Source organism: Entelurus aequoreus, linkage group LG20, assembly GCF_033978785.1.
Source record: "Entelurus aequoreus isolate RoL-2023_Sb linkage group LG20, RoL_Eaeq_v1.1, whole genome shotgun sequence".
Taxonomy (NCBI): Eukaryota; Metazoa; Chordata; class Actinopteri; order Syngnathiformes; family Syngnathidae; genus Entelurus; species Entelurus aequoreus.
Window position 1 is genome coordinate 16,131,470 of NC_084750.1, and position 23,549 is coordinate 16,155,018.

The window sequence follows — 23,549 nt, forward strand, 5'->3', positions numbered from 1 at the left end:
AACAAAATTGGCAATATTGTGATAAAGGTCAGAATTTTATATGACAAATGTCACCATTTTGCATTAAAAAGTAATAATTTTACATAAAAAAGTAATAATTTTACGAGAAAATATTGCAGTATTACAGAAGCAGAAAAAATATGAGAAATTGTTCCCAATTTTATAAGTAAAAAGTCGACACAATGTGAGAAAGAATTTATTTATTTTGTGTGTTTGTTTTTAATTGGTTTTTAATCTTCATTATTTACTTCAAGTTATTGCAGTATGTCTCTATATACATATTTATTTTATTTGTTTTATTAATTTTGGCTAAAGGGGGCGCATTTCAATTTCTTACACACACTTGTTATTACGTATGTTGACCAGAGGGGGAGCACTTTTAAAAGCGACACAGTCAATTTGAAAAATTTCTCCTTTTTGGGACCACCCTCATTTTGATAGATGTCACCAGCAGGGGTGCTAATGAGACATTCTCTATTAGATGCAATGTTATTGGGACCATGATTTATGTCATCACTAGTTCACACCTCCTCATATGGAAGATACTTTTCCTTCTTCATGTCTCAAGAAGGGTAGAAATACAAGAACACACACACACACATACTTGTATTTGTTACCTTCTTGAGACCTGAGAATAATGCCTACCTCTTTAGGACCAGCCTTTCTAGATATATAAAGATGTGTATTTACAACATTAATAATATATACATACTATGCAAATATAAAAAAGCTTCTTGTGAAAAATGAATTGGAATTTCACAAGAAAAAGGTCGCAGTTTCACAAGAAAAACTTAACATTTTGGCGGTATTGTAATAAAAGTCATCATTTTACTCAACGCAAGTCAACATTTTACAAGAAAAACTGAACGTTTGTGCAACATTATAATAAAAGTTGGAATTTTACTCAATAACGGTCGCAATTTCACAATAAAAGCTTAAAATTTTGGCAACTTTGTGAAAAAGTCACAATTATGTAAGAACACTTTAAAATTTTGCCGGTATAATAATAATAATCGGGATTTTACTTGGCAAAATGATGACAAAAGTCATAATTTTACTAGAAAAATGTCACTATTTAACAAGAACAACAAAAAACATTGGCAATATTGTGATAAAGGTCAGAATTTTATATGACAAATGTCACCATTTTGCATTAAAAAGTAATAATTTTACGTAAAATGAGTAATAATTTTACGTAAAAAGAGTAATAATTTTTTGAGAAAATATTGCAGTATTACAGAAACAGAAAGAATATGAGAAATTGTTCCCAATTTCATAAGTAAAAAGTCGACACATTGTGAGAAAAAGACTGATTTTCGTTAATTTATTATTATTTTTTGTTTGTAATTGGTTTTTAATCTTCATTATTTGCTTCAAGTTATTACAGTATGTCTTATTTATTTATTTATTTATTTATATTTAATATTTATTTTATTTGTTTTATTAATTTTGGCCAGAGGGGGCGCATTTCAATTTCTTACACACACTTGTTATTACGTATGTTGGCCAGAGGGGGAGCACTTTTAAAAGCGACACACAGTCAATTTGAAACATCCCTCCTTTTTGGGACCACCCTCATTTTGATAGATGTCACCAGCAGGGGGTGCAAATGAGACATTCTCTATTAGATGCAATGTTATTGGGACCATGATTTATGTCATCACTTGTTCACACCTCCTCATATGGAAGATACTTTTCCTTCTTCATGTCTCAAGAAGGCTAGAAATACAAGAACACACACACACACACATTCTTGTATTTGTTACAAGTATTTGTGAGAATAATGCCTACCTCTTTAGGACCAGCCTTTCTAGATATATAAAGATGTGTATTTACAACATTAATAATATATACATACTATGCAAATATAAAAAAGCTTGTTGTGAAAAATGAATTGGAATTTCACAAGAAAAAGGTCGCAGTTTCACAAGAAAAACTTAAAATTTTGGCAATGTTGTAATAAAAGTCATCATTTTACACAACGCAAGTCAAAATTTTACAAGGAAACCCGGAACATTTGTGCAGTATTATGATAAAAGTTGGATTTTTTCTCAATAACAGTCGCTTTCAGCTAAATCTTTTAATCTTTTAACTTTTAACGTCTGCACTGTTTTTATTTTTATTGTCTGCATTTTAATTTTGCTTTTATTTTCTTCCATTTCACTTTGTTGTCTGTGAAGCACTTTGAGTCTGCCTTGTGTATGAAAAGCGCTATACAAATAAACTTGCCTTGCCTTGCCTTGCCTTGCAATGTCACAAGAAAAGCTTAAGAAATATAAGAAAACTTAAAAATGTTGCCAATGTAATAATAATAATGGAATTTTACTTGGCAAAATTATGACAAAAATCATAATTTTACCAAAAAAAACCTCACTATTTTACAAGAACAACAACAAAATTGGCAATATTGTGATAAAGGTCAGAATTTTATATGACAAATGTCACCATTTTGCATTAAAAAGTAATAATTTTACATAAAAAAGTAATAATTTTACGAGAAAATATTGCAGTATTACAGAAGCAGAAAGAATATGAGAAATTGTTCCCTATTTTATAAGTAAAAAGTCGACACAATGTGAGAAAAAGACTGCTCTCAGTTAATTAATTAAGTAATTTATTTTGTTTGTTTTTTTTTAATTGGTTTTTAATCTTCATTATTTACTTCAAGTTATTACAGTATGTCTCTATATACATATTTATTTTATTTGTTTTATTAATTTTGGCTAAAGGGGGCGCATTTCAATTTCTTACACACACTTGTTATTCAAGTTTCAAGATTCAAGTTTAAGTTTATTCACAATATCAGAGAACAATTTCAATAGTATTGAATATCATTTAAAGATATTGGTTAAGTGAAAGGGTCCCCCAAATAAGCTAGAAGTTATTACGTATGTTGACCAGAGGGGGAGCACTTTTAAAAGCGACACACAGTCAATTTGAAAAATCCCTCCTTTTTGGGACCACCCTCATTTTGATAGATGTCACCAGCAGGGGTGCAAATGAGACATTCTCTATTACAGGGGTCACCAACGCGGTGCCCGCGGGCACCAGGTCGCCCGCAAGGACCAGATGAGTCGCCCGCCTGTTCTAAGAGAAAGAAAAAAAAATTAAAAAAAAAAAAAAAATTAAAAATTAAATCTACATAGAAAAAACACAAGATACACTTTCAATCAGTGCATCAACCCAAACAACCTCCCCCATGCACACTCATCCACACCCACTCACACAAAAGGGGTTATTTCTTTCTGCTACCAATATTCTGGTTCCCACAACATAGACAACACATCTGCAAGGGACACAGTCCCTGAAGCACACATGATCGTATAGGCTGCTGGTCCACTAACATTTTAATTAATTACTATTTTTTTATGTAATTATTTTTATATTGTTTTACTTTCTTTTTTATCCAAGAAAATGTTTTTTATTTATTTATCTTATTTTATTTTATTTTTTTTAAAAAGGGCCTTATCTTCAACAGACCAGGTTGCCAATGAAATTAGATTTGTTTAAAGGGTTTTTTAATGTCCAAGTCGGACTCAGCAACACACACCTTCATTCATGTACACAGAAAAAAATTAGGGAACACAACAGATTGCATATAATTTATAAACAAAACACTTTGCATTCCATTCGAAAGGACGTTCCCTTTAGATTTCCGATCCTTAACATTTTACATTTATCATAATTAAGCTTAAGGCCAGATTGCTGTGAAAATATGTCCAAAAGATTAAGAAGGTTCCGCAAACAATGAGGAAAAATCTTATCTTTGTGAATCAGCCTTTTCTGACATGAACTTCATCAAGAACAAACACAGAACACGCCTCACTGATGCACATCTGCAAGACTCACTCAGAGTTGCAGTGTCAAGTTACACACCAGAGTACAACACACTAGTTAACAGCATGCAATGCCAGGCTTCCCACTAACTGACAAAGAAACAGATAACAGATTTGGTGTCCAGTTCAAAGTGTGACATGATTTAAAAATTTGAGAGTTTACTTTTGTATTTTACATGAGTTATTATTTGTACAAACATGGTGCAAAGTAATTCATGATTTGTTAAAAAATGTTAGTGGCTAGCTAGTTAAAATGGGATATTGTGATTTCACAAGACTGTCTTAGAAGTGATCATTTGAAAATGTTCAATTTGAAAAATGTGCACTTAGAGAAAATATAAAAATAAAGTGTTGCATATTGATATTTATCTGTTTCTATATATATTTATTGTGAGAAATCATTAAGATGATCAGTGTTTCCACAAAGATAAATATCATTAATTATTAATAATAACAGAGTTAAAGGTAAATTGAGCAAATTGGCTACTTCTGGCAATTTATTTAAGTGTGTATCAAACTGGTAGCCCTTCGCATTAATCAGTACCCAAGAAGTAGCTCTTGCTTTCAAAAAGGTTGGTGACCCCTGCTATATTAGATGCAATGTTATTGGGACCAACGTTTCCTTCCTGATGTCTCAAGAAGGGTAGAAATACAAGAACACACACACACACACACACACACACACATACACACATATTTCTCCTCATCATCTGAGGGCATTAGTTTCCTGCAGCTTTTAATGAATGTCACTCTCCCTCTTTAGACCACCCCATTACATGTTTGTACTCCTACTTAATTCGGCCGGGCTAACGCGCTCAAAACGTTCATCACGCTCCTGATTATAGGAGCCAACACACTCCCGCCCACTTGGGCTGATAATCGCTCACACTCACTCTTCCTCCGTCACATCTGCTGACATAGAGACAAAGGCAGAAGTGCAACAGATAGAAGGAATTAAGGCTGAATTGGATTTGGAAGATTTAGAGAAGAATGCCACAGAAAGTGATTTTTGGGGTCTTTTTTCCTCCAATGGATTTAGTGAAATCTATTATACGCTTCTGGCCTTGTGGACTTCTTTCTGCAACCACACTGTGACTTTTTCAATCATGTCCTGGGACTGCGGGCTGAGATACGTGTTCTTGCCTCCCGTCTTGCAGCTGGGCAGCGTGTGCGCTCTGCGGGACGGTGGCGGCAGCGTCGGAGGAGGAGGAGGAGGAGTTGGCGGGAGTACGGGGAGCGTGTGCGCCCGAGAGGAGCTGACCAGCCGGCTGGGCTTGGAGGCCGTTCAGCGTCTGGCCAAGGATGGCTGCCGGCTGCTGCAGAACCACAACTACCGGCTGCCTGACAGGAACCAGGCGGTAAGTCCAGCTTGTTTATCATCACAACTTATTTAGTGTTTCATGGACAACTTGACCTGTCGTCTTATTTTGAAACCAAGTTTTAAACTTTAATTAATACAGTAATATGCATAAATGTTAACTACTTGACCTGTCGTCTTATTTTGAAACCAAGTTTTAAACTTTAATTAATACAGTAATATGCATAAATTTTAACAACTTGACCTGTCGTCTTATTTTGAAACCAAGTTTTAAACTTTAATTAATACAGTAAACTCTTACATTGTAGGCATAAATGTTGTTAACTGGACTCGTCATCTTATTTTGAAACCAAGTTTTAAACTTTAATTAATACAGTAATATGCATAAATGTTGTCAACATCTTGACTTGTCAACTTATTTTGAAACCAAGTTTTCAACTTTATTTAATACAGTAACCTTACAGTGTATGCATAAATGTTGTTAACTTGACTTGTCATCTTATTTTGAAACCAAATTTTCAACTTTATTCAATACAATAACCTCTTACAATGTAGGCATAAATGTTGTTAACTTGACTAAGTTGTCATCTTATTTTGAAACCAAGTTTTCAACTTTAATTAATACAGTAATATGCATAAATGTTGTCAACAACTTGACTTGTCATATTATTTTGAAACCACGTTTTAAACTTTAATTAATACAGTAATATGCATAAATGTTGTCAACAACTTGACTTGGCATCTTATTTTGAAAACAAGTTTTCAACTTTAATTAATACAGTAATATGCATAAATGTTGTCAACAACTTGACTTGTCATCTTATTTTGAAACCAAGTTTTCAACTTTAATTAATACAGTAATATGCATACATGTTGTTAACAACTTGATTTGTCATCTTATTTTGAAACCAAGTTTTAAACTTTATTTAATACAGTAATATGCATAAATGTTGTCAACAACTTGATTTGTCATCTTATTTTGAAACCAAGTTTTAAACTTTAGTTAATACAATAATATGCATAAATGTTGTCAACAACTTGACTTGTCAACTTATTTTGAAACCAAGTTTTAAACTTTAATTAATACAGTAATATGCATAAATGTTAACTACTTGACCTGTCGTCTTATTTTGAAACCAAGTTTTAAACTTTAATTAATACAGTAATATGCATAAATTTTAACAACTTGACCTGTCGTCTTACTTTGAAACCAAGTTTTAAACTTTAATTAATACAGTAACCTCTTACATTGTAGGCATAAATGTTGTTAACTGGACTCGTCATCTTATTTTGAAACCAAGTTTTAAACTTTAATTAATACAGTAATATGCATAAATGTTGTCAACATCTTGACTTGTCAACTTATTTTGAAACCAAGTTTTCAACTTTATTTAATACAGTAACCTTACAGTGTATGCATAAATGTTGTTAACTTGACTTGTCATCTTATTTTGAAACCAAGTTTTCAACTTTATTCAATACAATAACCTCTTACAATGTAGGCATAAATGTTGTTAACTTGACTAAGTTGTCATCTTATTTTGAAACCAAGTTTTCAACTTTAATTAATACAGTAATATGCATAAATGTTGTCAACAACTTGACTTGTCATATTATTTTGAAACCACGTTTTAAACTTTAATTAATACAGTAATATGCATAAATGTTGTCAACAACTTGACTTGGCATCTTATTTTGAAAACAAGTTTTCAAGTTTAATTAATACAGTAATATGCATAAATGTTGTCAACAACTTGACTTGTCATCTTATTTTGAAACCAAGTTTTCAACTTTAATTAATACAGTAATATGCATACATGTTGTTAACAACTTGATTTGTCATCTTATTTTGAAACCAAGTTTTAAACTTTATTTAACACAGTAATATGCATAGATGTTGTCAACAACTTGATTTGTCATCTTATTTTGAAACCAAGTTTTAAACTTTAGTTAATACAATAATATGCATAAATGTTGTCAACAACTTGACTTGTCAACTTATTTTGAAACCAAGTTTTAAACTTTAATTAATACAGTAATATGCATAAATGTTAACTACTTGACCTGTCGTCTTATTTTGAAACCAAGTTTTAAACTTTAATTAATACAGTAATATGCATAAATTTTAACAACTTGACCTGTCGTCTTATTTTGAAACCAAGTTTTAAACTTTAATTAATACAGTAACCTCTTACATTGTAGGCATAAATGTTGTTAACTGGACTCGTCATCTTATTTTGAAACCAAGTTTTAAACTTTAATTAATACAGTAATATGCATAAATGTTGTCAACAACTTGACTTGTCAACTTATTTTGAAACCAAGTTTTCAACTTTATTTAATACAGTAACCTTACAGTGTATGCATAAATGTTGTTAACTTGACTTGTCATCTTATTTTGAAACCAAGTTTTCAACTTTATTCAATACAATAACCTCTTACAATGTAGGCATAAATGTTGTTAACTTGACTAAGTTGTCATCTTATTTTGAAACCAAGTTTTCAACTTTAATTAATACAGTAATATGCATAAATGTTGTCAACAACTTGACTTGTCATATGATTTTGAAACCACGTTTTAAACTTTAATTAATACAGTAATATGCATAAATGTTGTCAACAACTTGACTTGGCATCTTATTTTGAAAACAAGTTTTCAACTTTAATTAATACAGTAATATGCATAAATGTTGTCAACAACTTGACTTGTCATCTTATTTTGAAACCAAGTTTTCAACTTTAATTAATACAGTAATATGCATACATGTTGTTAACAACTTGATTTGTCATCTTATTTTGAAACCAAGTTTTAAACTTTATTTAATACAGTAATATGCATAAATGTTGTCAACAACTTGATTTGTCATCTTATTTTGAAACCAAGTTTTAAACTTTAATTAATACAGTAATATGCATAAATGTTGTCAACAACTTGACTTGTCATCTTATTTTGAAACCAAGTTTTAAACTTTAGTTAATACAATAATATGCATAAATGTTGTCAACAACTTGACTTGTCAACTTATTTTGAAACCAAGTTTTAAACTTTATTTAATACAGTAACCTCTTACAGTGTATGCATAAATGTTGTTAACTTGACTTGTCATCTTATTTTGAAACCAAGTTTTCAACTTTATTTAATACAATAACCTCTTACAATGTAGGCATAAATGTTGTTACTAAGTTGTCATCTTATTTTGAAACCAAGTTTTCAACTTTTTAATACAGTAATATGCATAAATGTTGTTAACAACTTGACTTGTCATCTTATTTTGAAACCAAGTTTTCAACTTTAATTAATACAGTAATATGCATAAATGTTGCTAACAACTTGACTTGTCATTTTATTATGAAACCAAGTCCATCCATCCATCCATTTTCTACCGCTTATTCCCTTCGGGGTCGCGCGGGGCGCTGGAGCCTATCTCAGCTACAATCGGGCGGAAGGCGGGGTACACCTTGGACAAGTCGCCACCTCATCGTTTTCAACTTTAATTAATACAGTAATATGCATAAATGTTGTCAACAACTTGACTTGTCATCTTATTTTGAAACCAAGTTTTAAACTTTAATTAATACAGTAATATGCATAAATGTTGTCAACAACTTCACTTGTCATCTTATTTTGAAACCAAGTTTTCCACTTTTTAATACAGTAATATGCATATATGTTGTTAACTTGACTAGTCATCTTATTTTGAAACCAAGTTTTCAACTTTTTTTTACTGGTAATACAGTAATATGCATAAATGTTGTCAACAACTTGATTCGTCATCTTATTTTGAAACCAAGTTTTAAACTTTAATTAATACAATAATATGCATAAATGTTGTCAACAACTTGACTTGTCAACTTATTTTGAAACCAAGTTTTAAACTTTATTTAATACAGTATTATGCATAAATGTTGTCAACAACTTGACTTGGCATCTTATTTTGAAACCTTGTTTTCAACTTTAATTAATACAGTAATATGCATAAATGTTGTCAACAACTTGATTTGTCATCTTATTTTGAAACCAAGTTTTAAACTTTAGTTAATACAATAATATGCATAAATGTTGTCAACAACTTGACTTGTCAACTTATTTTGAAACCAAGTTTTAAACTTTATTTAATACAGTAACCTCTTACAGTGTATGCATAAATGTTGTCAACTTGACTTGGCATCTTATTTTGAAACCAAGTTTTCAACTTTAATTAATACAGTAATATGCATAAATGTTGTCAACAACTTGATTTGTCATCTTATTTTGAAACCAAGTTTTAAACTTTAGTTAATACAATAATATGCATAAATGTTGTCAACAACTTCACTTGTCATCTTATTTTGAAACCAAGTTTTCAACTTTTTAATACAGTAATATGCATATATGTTGTTAACTTGACTAGTCATCTTATTTTGAAACCAAGTTTTCAACTTTTTTTAATACAGTAACCTCTTGCAGTGTATGCATAAATGTTAACTTTTCATCTTATTTTGAAACCAATTTTTCAACTTTAATTATTACAGTATTAATACAGTAATATGCATAAATGTTGTCAACAACTTGACTTGGCATCTTATTTTGAAACCTGGGTGGATCTCGCGTGAGAAGAAGGTGGGGGTTAATAATTTTGCAATGCAGTCTGCTGGAAATGATGAAAAGCGCCACTCTACATAGCAACTGACTCTGTGGTCAAAGTTGAAAATGCCACAAAACACTACCATAGTGCCCCAATTTGTCACATTTCATGTGTCAGGTAAACCGCGACAAATGTGGCCGTATGAAACCCCTTCCTACTGTATGGAACTCATCCGTTAGCCCCGTGGTTAAAGTGCAGTGGCGTGCAACAATTTGACTGTTCATGCATCTTAACGTCTCCTCGTTCATTCCTGCACATGTGCACCATTAACTTGTAACCACGGGTGTCAATGTCAGCAATAGCCTTAGCGTGTCATTTCACACTACTGTACATACAGTAGGTGTGCTAGCTTGTTCATACATGCAAGGTTTGTTCCCCTAACTGCCCTTGAGCAGGGCACTTAAGTCCTGCTGGTGCCTGGAAGCGGATCCTTACTCCTGGAAGGGTTTAAATGCATGCAATGCATTAAATTTTTTTTAAACAATTTTAACCCAAAAAACCAAAACAAGACCAAAAGCCTGAGGAGCCAGTAAACGAGCTGTCATATTTAGTCGTGTCAGCATGTTTTCTTTTTTTCATGCAAAGTTAGCTCGTTCTGAAATGAGTCTCTCATGTTAGGGGTGTCCTATCTTTTTCCACCAGGCGCTGCTTACTAAAAAAATAAAAGTGCAGCCACTTTGATATTCTTTACCTTTCCCCTGTTTATTAACAGGATCAAACCAACTCAGTGTAGTTAGCAATACAATTGATCTGTGATTTTATTTGTATCTATACAGGACTGTGGGCTCCGTCTCTAATGTAGGTTATGCTAAACAATTGAGTCGAGTCGTATGATTCTCGCTTAGAGTGCGAAAGGTCCTGGGTTCAAATCCCGGACAAGCCCCCGCATGTTACAGCTGGCTCAGGGCCGCAACGACAAAAATCTGTAAATAAACATTTACAGAATCTTTCGTACTGGTATATTTCTGCGGCTTATGGTTCCGTGTGCCTAATATATGTAAAAATATTTATTTATTCAAAAATTTGGTGGGTGAGACTTAAATAGCCCGGAAAATACGGTAAATCAAATTTGACAAAAAAATAGAAAAAAAAATTACAAATTACTTTATTACTACAGTAATAAAGGGATAAGCGGTAGAAAATGGATGGATGGATGGATGGATAGTAACAACACACAGGTGTCAAACTCAAGGACCGGGGGCCAGATCTGGCCCGCCACATCCTTCTAAGTGGCCCACCAAAGCCTCGGAAAAATGTGTGTTAATAAAATACTTTTTTTTTTACTAAAAGCAAATAATTATTTGGATTTTGACAGGAAAAAATGTGTATCTTCTAAACGTTATCTGATCATGCCAAATATTACATTATTATTAGAGATAAATGCTTTAAAAATGTAATATCGGAAATTATCGGTATCGGTTTCAAAATTATCGGTATCGGTTTCAAAATGTAAAATGTATGACTTTTTAAAAGGCCGCTGTGTACACGGACATAGGGAGAAGTACAGAGCGCCAATAGACCTTAAAGGCACTGCCTTTGCGTGCCGGGCCAATCACATAATATGTTTTCACACACACAAGTGAATATAAGGCATACTTGGTCAACAGCCATACAGGTCACACTGAGGGTGGCCGTATAAACAACTTTAACACTGTTACAAATATGCGCCACACTGTGAACCCACACCAAACAAGAATGACAAACACATTTCGGGAGAACATCCGCACCGTAACACAACATAAACACAACAGAACAAATACCCAGAACCCCTTGCAGCACTAACTCTTCCGGGACGCTACAATATACACCCCCCCCCCAACCCCGCCCACCTCAACCTCCTCATGCTCTCTCAGGGAGAGCATGTCCCAAATTCCAAGCTGCTGTTTTGAGGCATGTTAAAAAAAAATAATGCACTTTGTGACTTCAATAATAAATATGGCAGTGCCATGTCGGCATTTTTTCACATAAATTGAGTTGATTTAATTTGGAAAACCTTGTTACATTGTTTAATGCATCCAGCGGGGCATCACAACAAAATTAGGCATAATAATGTGTTAATTCCACGACTGTGTATATCGGTATCGGTTGATATCGGAATCGGTAATGAAGAGTTGGACAATATCGGGATATCGGCAAAAAAGCCATTATCGGACATCTCTAATTATTATATAGTGTATTACAAAAATATGTTAGTAAAGATAACATTAGTTTGTACATAAAAAAAATCTAATAATTGAGTGCATAGGCAATAATGTAATAATATGAGGTGATTACTGGTACACATTTATACCAATGCTGTCAAATGACGTATTTAAAAAAAATCAAATACATTTAAATTTGGATTAATCACAGGTTATTGCACGCATGCATAATTTTAATACATTTTAAAAAAGTGGCCCTATGAAGGCAGCCATTACTGTGATGTGGACCTCAATGAAACCAAGTTTGACACCCCTGTCATAACACAACCTTTTTCATGTTTGTATTATATTTCTTTAGTTTGTAAAACTTTTACAAACTAAAGAAATATTTTTAAAAAAAAACATGAAAAAGGCCCTGTTTCATCCTTTGAATTTTCAGTAAAGGTGAAACACAAAAATATATATATATATATATAAAAATAAAAAATAAATTCAGTTTGGAAGATCTGATTAGGTATTTAAGTCTTTGTGTTGGATTGCATTACGATGAGACTTTTCTCAATTCCACACACACATTTGAGTTTGCAGGCTAGTTTTATTGCTTAGCTCGTAAGAACAGTGCCAAACGCATTTTTACATTACTACCTATTTTTTCAAATCATCTTTGGAAAACACCCAGGTGCCACACAATGCACAAAAATCCCGCCCTTAAATATGATGTTATTGGACCAGGGATGTCAATGTGGTTTTCATTGAGGGCCACATGGCAGGTATGGCTGCTTGTAACAGTGAATAATGTATGTATTTGCCTCTGGATTTCATTATTAATTATATACATTTTTTTAAGTAGACAGTCCATTTTACAGTCAAAACTTTACATTTACAAAATTTTTCTGTAAAATAGTGTTTTTTTTAATTTTTTACAACATTTTACGGTAAATGGAAAAACAGTACCACTGTTTTTTTTGGAGGGGGTTTAGGAAAAAAGCTGTCAGTTTAGTTGCCAGAATGTTTGTGTTAAATTGACAATGGTTTTTACAACATTATATTGTTTATGGAAAAACAGTACAATTTATTTTTTTATTCTGGCAACTTAGCTGCCAGTTTTTCTACCGTAAAAACGAATGTACCGTCTTTCCATTTACGTTAAAAACAACCGTAGATTTTACAGTCAAAAACTAGCAGCACAGTCAACAGAATTTTATCGCAAAAAAACAGTAGTAGTTTTTTCAATTTACAGTAATATGCCGTAAATAACAACGTAAAATGTATTGTCGTTTTTATTAATTTGATGGGTAGTTTGCTGTAAAGTTAAGTATTTTTATTTAGACAAAAACATGTTTGGAAAGTATGATCGGTAGGTTGTGAGTTCAAACCCCGGCTGAGTCATACCAAAGACTATAAAAATGGGAGCCAAGGTACGGTACACTACCAGGCTTTTCAAATATTCCCGAAATAAGAGAGAACAGACTCAAAAGCAACCTTGACTCGCGACAAAAAAAACCGCTCTCCTTTTACAAGGTTGTCATGGTGACTTCATTTTTATTTTCTCTTTCCATGACAGCCCAACCTGTACGGTCTGTTGCCATAGCGATGCCATCCCCGCGTACGTCTGGTGGATTGTGTGCGTCACTGCCTTCTATTCACTCAACACTAATTTGACTTTACGCTGCTCAGCGAGACATCAAATCTGCCCAAAAAATCTTGTCTTTCAAATAGTGCTGGTTTAAAAGCTTTCATTATTGCAGCCATCATTTACAGGAATTAGGCCTTGAGCTGTCATAACACTGATATGATCACACACACACACACACACACACACGCACGCACGCACGCACGCACGCACGCACGCACACACACACGCGCGCGCACACACACACACACACACACACACACACACACACACACACACACACACGTTAGTATGAATTGGCTGGGATCAGGCAGCGTTTCCTTTTTGGCTTTCCATGAGACCCACCTTTCCTCCGTAAAACACGTCCTATTGCGTGTGTGTGTGTGTGTGTTCTTGTATTTCTACCCTTCTTGAGACATCAACGAGGAAAAGTACCTTCCATATGAGGACAAGTCAGGATCGAAATCATGGTCCCAATACGGAAAACCACTGCATCTAATAGAGAGCCAAATACTAGAGTCCGTGAACATTGCTCCAAAGTCAGGATTTTTTTTGTTGATTTAATGTGCATACAAAAGTAAACATTTTTGAGTAAAATTATGACTTTTGTCATCATTTTGCTATGTAAAATTTCCGATTATCATAACATTGCCAAAATGTTGAAGTATTCCTATAAAATTGTGACTTTTGTCGGGTAAAATTACGACTCTTTTCATAAAATTGCCAACATTTTAAGCTTGTCATGTAAAATTGCGACTGTTATTGAGTAAAATTCCAACTTTTATCATAATATTGCACAAATGTTTTGTTTTTCTTGTAAAATTTTGACTTGCGTTGAGTAAAATTAGGACTTTTATTATAATCTCGCCAAAATTCTAAGTTTTTTTTGTGAGATTGTGACCTTTTTCTTGTGAAATTCCGACTCATTTTTCACAACAAGCTTTCTTATATTTACATAGTATGTATATATATATTATTAATGTTGTGAATACAAATCTTTATATATCTAGAAAGGGTAGTCCTACAGACACATTTTTCGTATGTCTCAAGAAGGTAACAAATACAAGAGTGTGTGTGTGTGTGTGTGTGTGTGTGTGTGTGTGTGTGTATGTTCTTGAATTTCCACCCTTCTTGAGACATCAACAAGGAAAAGTACCTTCCATATGTGGACCGGTGAACAAGTTAGGATCGAAATCATGCTCCCAATACAGAAAACCAAATACTAGAGTCCGTGAACATTGCTCCAAAGTCAGGATTTTTTTTGTTGATTTAATGTGCATACAAAAGTAAACATTTTTGAGTAAAATTATGACTTTTGTCATCATTTTGCCAAGTAAAATTTCCGATTATTATTATAACATTGCAAAAATGTTGAAGTTTTCCTATAAAATTGTGACTTTTGTCGGGTAAATTTACGACTCTTTTCATAAAATTGCCAACATTTTAAGCTTGTCATGTAAAATTGCGACTGTTATTGAGTAAAATTCCAACTTTTATCATAATATTGCACAAATGTTTCGTTTTTCTTGTAAAATTTTGACTTGCGTTGAGTAAAATTAGGACTTTTATTATAATCTCGCCAAAATTCTAAGTTTTTCTTGTGAAATTGTGACCTTTTTCTTGTGAAATTCCAACTCATTTTTCACAACAAGCTTTCTTATATTTACATAGTATGTATATATTATTAATGTTGTGAATACAAATCTTTATATATCTAGAAAGGCTGGTACTAAAGAGGCATTTTTTGTAGGTCTCAAGAAGGTAACAAATACAAGAGAGAGAGAGTGTGTGTGTGTGTGTGTGCGTGTGTGTGTGTGTGTTCTTGTATTTCCACCCTTCTTGAGACAACAAGGAAAAGTACCTTCCATATGTGGACCGGTGAACAAGTTAGGATCAAAATCATGCTCCCAATACGGAAAACCATTTCATCTAATAGAGAGCCAAATACTAGAGTCCGTGAACATTGCTCCAAAGTCAGGATTTTTTTTGTTGATTTTATGTGCATACAAAAGTAAACATTTTTAAGTAAAATTATGACTTTTGTCATCATTTTGCCAAGTAAAATTTCCGATTATTATTATAACATTGCAAAAATGTTAGTTTTCCTATAAAATTGTGACTTTTGTCGGGTAAAATTACGACTCTTTTCATAAAATTGCCAACATGTTAAGCTTTTCTTGTAAAATTGCAACTGTTATTGAGTAAAATTCCAACTTTTATCATAATATTGCACAAATGTTCAGTTTTTCTTGTAAAATTTTGACTTGCGTTGTATAAAATTAGGACTTTTATTATAATCCCGCCAAAATTCCAAGTTTTTCTTGTGAAATTTGTGACCTTTTTCTTGTGAAATTCCGACTCATTTTTCACAACAAGCTTTCTTATATTTACATAGTATGTATATATTATTAATGTTGTGAATACAAATCTTTATATATCTAGAAAGGGTAGTCCTACAGACACATTTTTCGTATGTCTCAAGAAGGTAACAAATACAAGAGTGTGTGTGTGTGTGTGTGTGTGTGTGTGTGTGTGTGTGTATGTGTATGTTCTTGAATTTCCACCCTTCTTGAGACATCAACAAGGAAAAGTACCTTCCATATGTGGACCGGTGAACAAGTTAGGATCGAAATCATGCTCCCAATACAGAAAACCAAATACTAGAGTCCGTGAACATTGCTCCAAAGTCAGGATTTTTTTTGTTGATTTAATGTGCATACAAAAGTAAACATTTTTGAGTAAAATTATGACTTTTGTCATCATTTTGCCAAGTAAAATTTCCGATTATTATTATAACATTGCAAAAATGTTGAAGTTTTCCTATAAAATTGTGACTTTTGTCGGGTAAATTTACGACTCTTTTCATAAAATTGCCAACATTTTAAGCTTGTCATGTAAAATTGCGACTGTTATTGAGTAAAATTCCAACTTTTATCATAATATTGCACAAATGTTTCGTTTTTCTTGTAAAATTTTGACTTGCGTTGAGTAAAATTAGGACTTTTATTATAATCTCGCCAAAATTCTAAGTTTTTCTTGTGAAATTGTGACCTTTTTCTTGTGAAATTCCAACTCATTTTTCACAACAAGCTTTCTTATATTTACATAGTATGTATATATTATTAATGTTGTGAATACAAATCTTTATATATCTAGAAAGGCTGGTACTAAAGAGGCATTTTTTGTAGGTCTCAAGAAGGTAACAAATACAAGAGAGAGAGAGTGTGTGTGTGTGTGTGTGCGTGTGTGTGTGTGTTCTTGTATTTCCACCCTTCTTGAGACAACAAGGAAAAGTACCTTCCATATGTGGACCGGTGAACAAGTTAGGATCAAAATCATGCTCCCAATACGGAAAACCATTTCATCTAATAGAGAGCCAAATACTAGAGTCCGTGAACATTGCTCCAAAGTCAGGATTTTTTTTGTTGATTTTATGTGCATACAAAAGTAAACATTTTTAAGTAAAATTATGACTTTTGTCATCATTTTGCCAAGTAAAATTTCCGATTATTATTATAACATTGCAAAAATGTTAGTTTTCCTATAAAATTGTGACTTTTGTCGGGTAAAATTACGACTCTTTTCATAAAATTGCCAACATGTTAAGCTTTTCTTGTAAAATTGCAACTGTTATTGAGTAAAATTCCAACTTTTATCATAATATTGCACAAATGTTCAGTTTTTCTTGTAAAATTTTGACTTGCGTTGTATAAAATTAGGACTTTTATTATAATCCCGCCAAAATTCCAAGTTTTTCTTGTGAAATTTGTGACCTTTTTCTTGTGAAATTCCGACTCATTTTTCACAACAAGCTTTCTTATATTTACATAGTATGTATATATTATTAATGTTGTGAATACAAATCTTTATATATCTAGAAAGGCTGGTCCTACAGACACATTTTTCGTATGTCTCAAGAAGGTAACAAGTACAAGAGTGTGTGTGTGTGTGTGTGTGTGTGTGTGTGTGTGTGTGTGTGTGTGTGTGTGTGTGTGTGTGTGTGTTCTTGTATTTCCACCCTTCTTGAGACATCAACAAGGAAAAGTACCTTCCATATGTGGACCGGTGAACAAGTTAGGATCGAAATCATGCTCCCAATACGGAAAACCATTGCATCTAATAGAGAGCCAAATACTAGAGTCTGTGAACATTGCTCCAAAGTCAGGATTTTTTTGTTGATTTAATGTGCATACAAAAGTAAACATTTTTGAGTAAAATTATGACTTTTGTCATCATTTTGCCAAGTAAAATTTCCGATTATTATTATAATATTGCAAAAATTTTGAAGTTTTCCTATAAAATTGTGACTTTTGTCAAGTAAAATTATGACTCTTTTCATAAAATTGCCACCATTTTAAGCTTTTCTTGTAAAATTGCGACTGTTATTGAGTAAAATTCCAACTTTTATCATAATATTGCACAAATGTTCCGTTTTTCTTGTAAAATTTTGACTTGCGTTGAGTAAAATTAGGACTTTTATTATAATCCCGCCAAAATTCCAAGTTTTTCTTGTGAAATTGTGACCTTTTTCTTGTGAAATTCCGACTCATTTTTCACAACAAGCTTTCTTATACTAGCATAGTTTGTATATATTATTAATGTTGTAAATACAAATCTTTATATATCTAGAAAGGCTGGTCCTAAAGAGGCATTTTTCGGAGGTCTCAAGAAGGTAACAAATACAAGAGTGTGTGTGTGTGTGTGTGTGTGTGTGTGTGTGTGTGTGTGTGTGTGTGTGTGTGTGTGTGTGTGTGTGTGTGTGTGTGTGTGTGTGTGTGTGTGTGTGTGTGTGTGTGAGAGTGTGTTTGTATTTCCACCCTTCTTGAGACATCAACAAGGAAAAGTACCTTCCATATTTGGACCGGTGAACAAGTTAGGATCGAAATCATGCTCCCAATACGGAAAACCATTACATCCAATAGAGAGCCAAATACTAGAGTCTGTGAACATTGCTCAAAAGTCAGTATTTTTTTTGTTGATTTAATGTGCATACAAAAGTAAACATTTTTGAGTAAAATTATGACTTTTGTCATCATTTTGCCAAGTAAAATTTCCGATTATTATTATAATATTGCCAAAATGTTGAAGTATTCCTATAAAATTGTGACTTTTGTCGGGTAAAATTACGACTCTTTTCATAAAATTGCCAACATTTTAAGCTTTTCTTGTAAAATTGCGACTGTTATTGAGTAAAATTCCAACTTTTATCATAATATTGCACAAATGTTCCGTTTTTCTTGTAAAATTTTGACTTGCGTTGAGTAAAATTAGGACTTTTATTATAATCCCGCCAAAATTCCAAGTTTTTCTTGTGAAATTGTGACCTTTTTCTTGTGAAATTCCAACTCATTTTTCACAACAAGCTTTCTTATACTTGCATAGTATGTATATATTATTAATGTTGTAAATACACATCTTTATATATCTAGAAAGGCTGGTCCTAAAGAGGCATTTTTCGGAGGTCTCAAGAAGGTAACAAATACAAGTGTGTGTGTGTGTGTGTGTGTGTGTGTGTGTGTGTGTGTGTGTGTGTGTGTGTGTGTGTGTGTGTGTGTGTGTGTGTGTGTGTGTGTGTGTGTGTGTGTGTGTGTGTGTCCGCTTGTTCCAGCATCCAAACCTCTGGGGCATAAAGTCTGCCCGCTCAAAGACAGATGCGGGCACAGACCTGGCCTGAACCCGCTGAAGAGAGAGGAAAGAGAACATTATTTTTCTGGGACTGACAAAAAGATTTAGTAGTGAAGGGTGGGAGAGTGCAGAAGGCTTGAATTGAAGGAAGGGACCGGGTAGGAAATGGAAGGACACACCTGTGAGCTTACAACCAGTGACATTTACTGTTCATAAAATGTGCTGAAAGGGAACAATCATTTAGCATTCATCATGTGGTTTAACCTCCAAAAAAAACACAAATTATTTCTTTTTTCAGGCTTGCACATTTTTGGTGGAAAAACGCGCTGTAATGCAAAACACAAAATTACAAAATGCGCAAGTGATTGTTGTTTTGTTTGTAAAATACCACAATGGAGACAACTTAATTGAACAACTTAAGCTGTACATCAAGCAAGAATGGGAAAGAATTCCACCTGAAAAGCTTCAAAAATGTGTCTCCTCAGTTCCCAAACGTTTACTGAGTGTTGTTAAAAGGAAAGGCCATGTAACACAGTGGTAAAAATGCCCCTGTGACAACTTCTTTGCAATGTGTTGCTGCCATTAAATTCTAAGTTATTGATTATTTGCAAAAGAAGAATAAGTTGAACATTAAAGGCCTACTCAAATGCGATTTTCTTATTTAAACGGGGATAGCAGATCCATTCTATGTGTCGTACTTGATCATTTCGCGATATTGCCATATTTTTGCTGAAAGGATTTAGTAGAGAACATCGACGATAAAGTTCGCAACTTTTGGTCGCTGATAAAAAAAGCCTTGCCTGTACCGGAAGTAGCGTGACGTCACACGTTGTGGAGCTCCTCACATCTGCACATTGTTTACAATCATGGCCACCGGCAGTGAGAGCGATTCGGACCGAGAAAGCGACGATTTCCCCATTAATTTGAGCAAGGATGAAAGATTTGTGGATGAGGAACGTGAGAGTGAAGGACTAGAGGGCAGTGGAAGCGATTCAGATAGGGAAGATGCTGTGAGAGGCGGGTGGGACCTGATATTCAGCTGGGAATTACTAAAACAGTAAATAAACACAAGACATATATATACTCTATTAGCCACAACACAACCAGCCTTATATTTAATATGCCACATAACAAACACCTCCCCCCTCCCGTCCATATAACCCGCCAATACAAATCAAACACCCACACAACACACTCAATCCCACAGCCCAAAGTACCGTTCACCTCCCCAAAGTTCATACAGCACATATATTTCCCCAAAGTTACGTGCGTGACATGCACATAGCGGCACGCACGTACGGGCAAGCGATCAAATGTTTGGAAGCCGCAGCTGCGTACTCACGGTACCGCGTCTGCGTATCCAAGTCAAAGTCCTCCTGGTAAGAGTTTCTGTTGTCCCAGTTCTCCACAGGCCAATGGTAAAGCTTGACTGTCATATTTCGGGAATGTAAACAATGAAACACCGGCTACGTGTTTGTGTTGCTGCAGCCGACCGCTAATACACCGCTTCCCACCTACAGCTTTCTTCTTTGCAGTCTCCATTGTTCATTGAACAAATTGCAAAATATTTAGCAACACAGATGTCCAGAATACTGTGGAGTTTTGCGATGAAAACAGACGACTTAATAGCTGGCCACAATGCTGTCCCAAAATGTCCGCTACAATCCGTGACGTCACGCGCAAACGTCGTCATACCGTTTTCAGCAGGATATTTCGCGGGAAATTTAAAAATTGCACTTTACTAATCTAACCCGGCCGTATTGGCATGTGTTGCAATGTTAAGATTTCATCATTGATGTATAAACTATCAGACTGCGTGGTCGGTAGTAGTGGCTTTCAGTAGGCCTTTAAATATCTTGTCTTTGCAGTCTATTCAATTGAATATAAGTTGAAAAGGATTTGCAAATCATTGTATTCTGTTTGTATTTACCATTTACACTACATGACAACTTCACTGCTTTTAGGTTTTGTAGAACACAAATTTCCAAAATGTGTAACTGATAAAAAAAAAATAGACCAAAAAAGTCCAGTGCATTGGACACTGGTTTTAAGGAAACAAACAATAGTCGTCATTTTTCTCTTCGTCCGACAAGCTTTTAAAGAATTATTGGCACAGTCCATAAACAAAACACAAATTTCCGAAAAGGGCAACTGACAAAATAATTTTTTTGGCCTATTTCTTTTGCCAGAGTTACACTTTTGGGTGGGGAAAAAAATCCCTGTTATGAAATGGTGTCTGTCCAACAAGCCTTCCAAGAGTTCTGTGGTAATAATAAGCAGAAGACATCCTTTTTGCCACTCTCACTCGTTTAGTTTTGCCTTTTCTTACTTTCCATCCTTTCTTTGCTTTCATCTCCATTACATAACACTCTGCCCCCTCCTCCTCCATAGCCTGTGTGCATATTTTTGTTGTTAGTTTTGCTTTCTGTGCCTCACATGGTCTCTTGGGCTAAATTTGTGTTCTTAGCCAGCACCCGCCTCTAATTATTTGGGTGTGTTCTCTTTGCAGACACAGCGTCACATGGTGCACTTTTTGAGCATCCTTTTGATCCTGTGTGTGAGTGGGTGTGTGAGTGGGTGTGTGAGTGGGTGTGTGAGTGTGTGTGTGTGAGTGTGTGTGTGTGTGTGTGTGTGTGTGTGTGTGTGTTCATGTATTTCTGCCCTTCTTGAGGCATGAAGAAGGAAAAGTATCTTCCATATGAGGAGGTGTGAACAAGTGATGACATAAATCATGGTCCCAATAACATTAGAGAATGTCTCATTTGCACCCCCTGCTGGTGAAATCTATCAAAATGAGGGTGGTCCCAAAAAGGAGGGATTTTTCAAATTGACTGTGTGTCGCTTTTAAAAGTGCTCCCCCTCTGGCCAACATATGTAATAACAAGTGTGTGTAAGAGATTGAAATGCGCCCCCTTTAGCCAAAATTAATAAAACAAATAAAATAAATATGTATATAGAGACATACTGTAATAACTTGAAGTAAATAATGAAGATTAAAAACCAATTAAAAACAAACAAACAAAATAGATAAATTAATTAATTAACTAAAAGCAGTCTTTTTCTCACATTGTGTCAACTTTTTACTTATAAAATTGGGAACAATTTCTCATATTCTTTCTGCTTCTGTAATACTGCAATATTGTCTCGTAAAATTATTACTTTTTTATGTAAAATTATTACTTTTTAATGCAAAATGGTGACATTTGTCATATAAAATTCTGACCTTTATCACAATATTGCCAATTTTGTTGTTGTTCTTGTAAAATAGTGAATTTTTTTTAGTAAAATTGTGATTTTTGTCATAATTTTGCCAAGTAAAATTCCATTATTATTATTATATTGGCAACATTTTTAAGTTTTCTTATATTTCTTAAGCTTTTCTTGTGAAATTGCAACTGTTATTGAGAAAAATTCCAACTTTCATCATAATACTGCACAAATGTTCCGGTTTTCCTTGTAAAATTGTGTAAAATGATGACTTTTATTACAATATTGCCAAAATTTTAAGTTTTTCTTGTGAAACTGCGACCTTTTTCTTGTGAAATTCCAATTCATTTTTCACAACAACCTTTTTTATATTTGCATAGTATGTATATATTATTAATGTTGTAAATACACATCTTTATATATCTAGAAAGGCTGGTCCTAAAGAGGTAGGCATTATTCTCAGGTCTCAAGAAGGTAACAAATACAAGAATGTGTGTGTGTGTGTGTGTGTGTGTGTGTGTGTGTGTGTGTGTGTGTGTGTGTGTGTGTGTGTTTGTGTGTGTTCATGTATTTCTGCCCTTCTTGAGGCATGAAGAAGGAAAAGTATCTTCCACATGAGGAGGTGTGAACAAGTGATGACATAAATCATGGTCCCAATAACATTGCATCTAATAGAGAATGTCTCATTTGCACCCCCTGCTGGTGACATCTATCAAAATGAGGGTGGTCCCAAAAAGGAGGGATGTTTCAAATTGGCTGTGTGTCGCTTTTAAAAGTGCTCCCCCTCTGGTCAACATATGTAATAACAAGTGTGTGTAAGAAATTGAAATGCGCCCCCTTTAGCCAAAATTAATAAAACAAATAAAATAAATATGTATATAGAGACATACTGTAATAACTTGAAGTAAATAATGAAGATTAAAAACCAATTAAAAACAAACAAACAAAATAAATTAATTAATTAATTAACTAAAAGCAGTCTTTTTCTCACATTGTGTCAACTTTTTACTTATAAAATTGGGAACAATTTCTCATATTCTTTCTGCTTCTGTAATACTGCAATATTTTCTCGTAAAATTATTACTTTTTTATGTAAAATTATTACTTTTTAATGCAAAATGGTGACATTTGTCATATAAAATTCTGACCTCTATCACAATATTG

At 33.6% G+C, this 23,549-nt stretch overlaps 1 protein-coding gene across 1 annotated transcript in view; it reads left to right on the top strand.

Moving 5' to 3' along the window:
- LOC133635958 (rap guanine nucleotide exchange factor 5-like) overlaps positions 1-23,549 on the top strand; it is a 174,382-nt gene that overhangs the window by 68,110 nt on the left and 82,723 nt on the right. Inside the window, exon 9 of the mRNA XM_062029474.1 lies at positions 4,994-5,194. Coding sequence (XP_061885458.1) covers positions 4,994-5,194 — 201 coding nt within the window. The remainder of the gene's footprint in view (positions 1-4,993; positions 5,195-23,549) is intronic.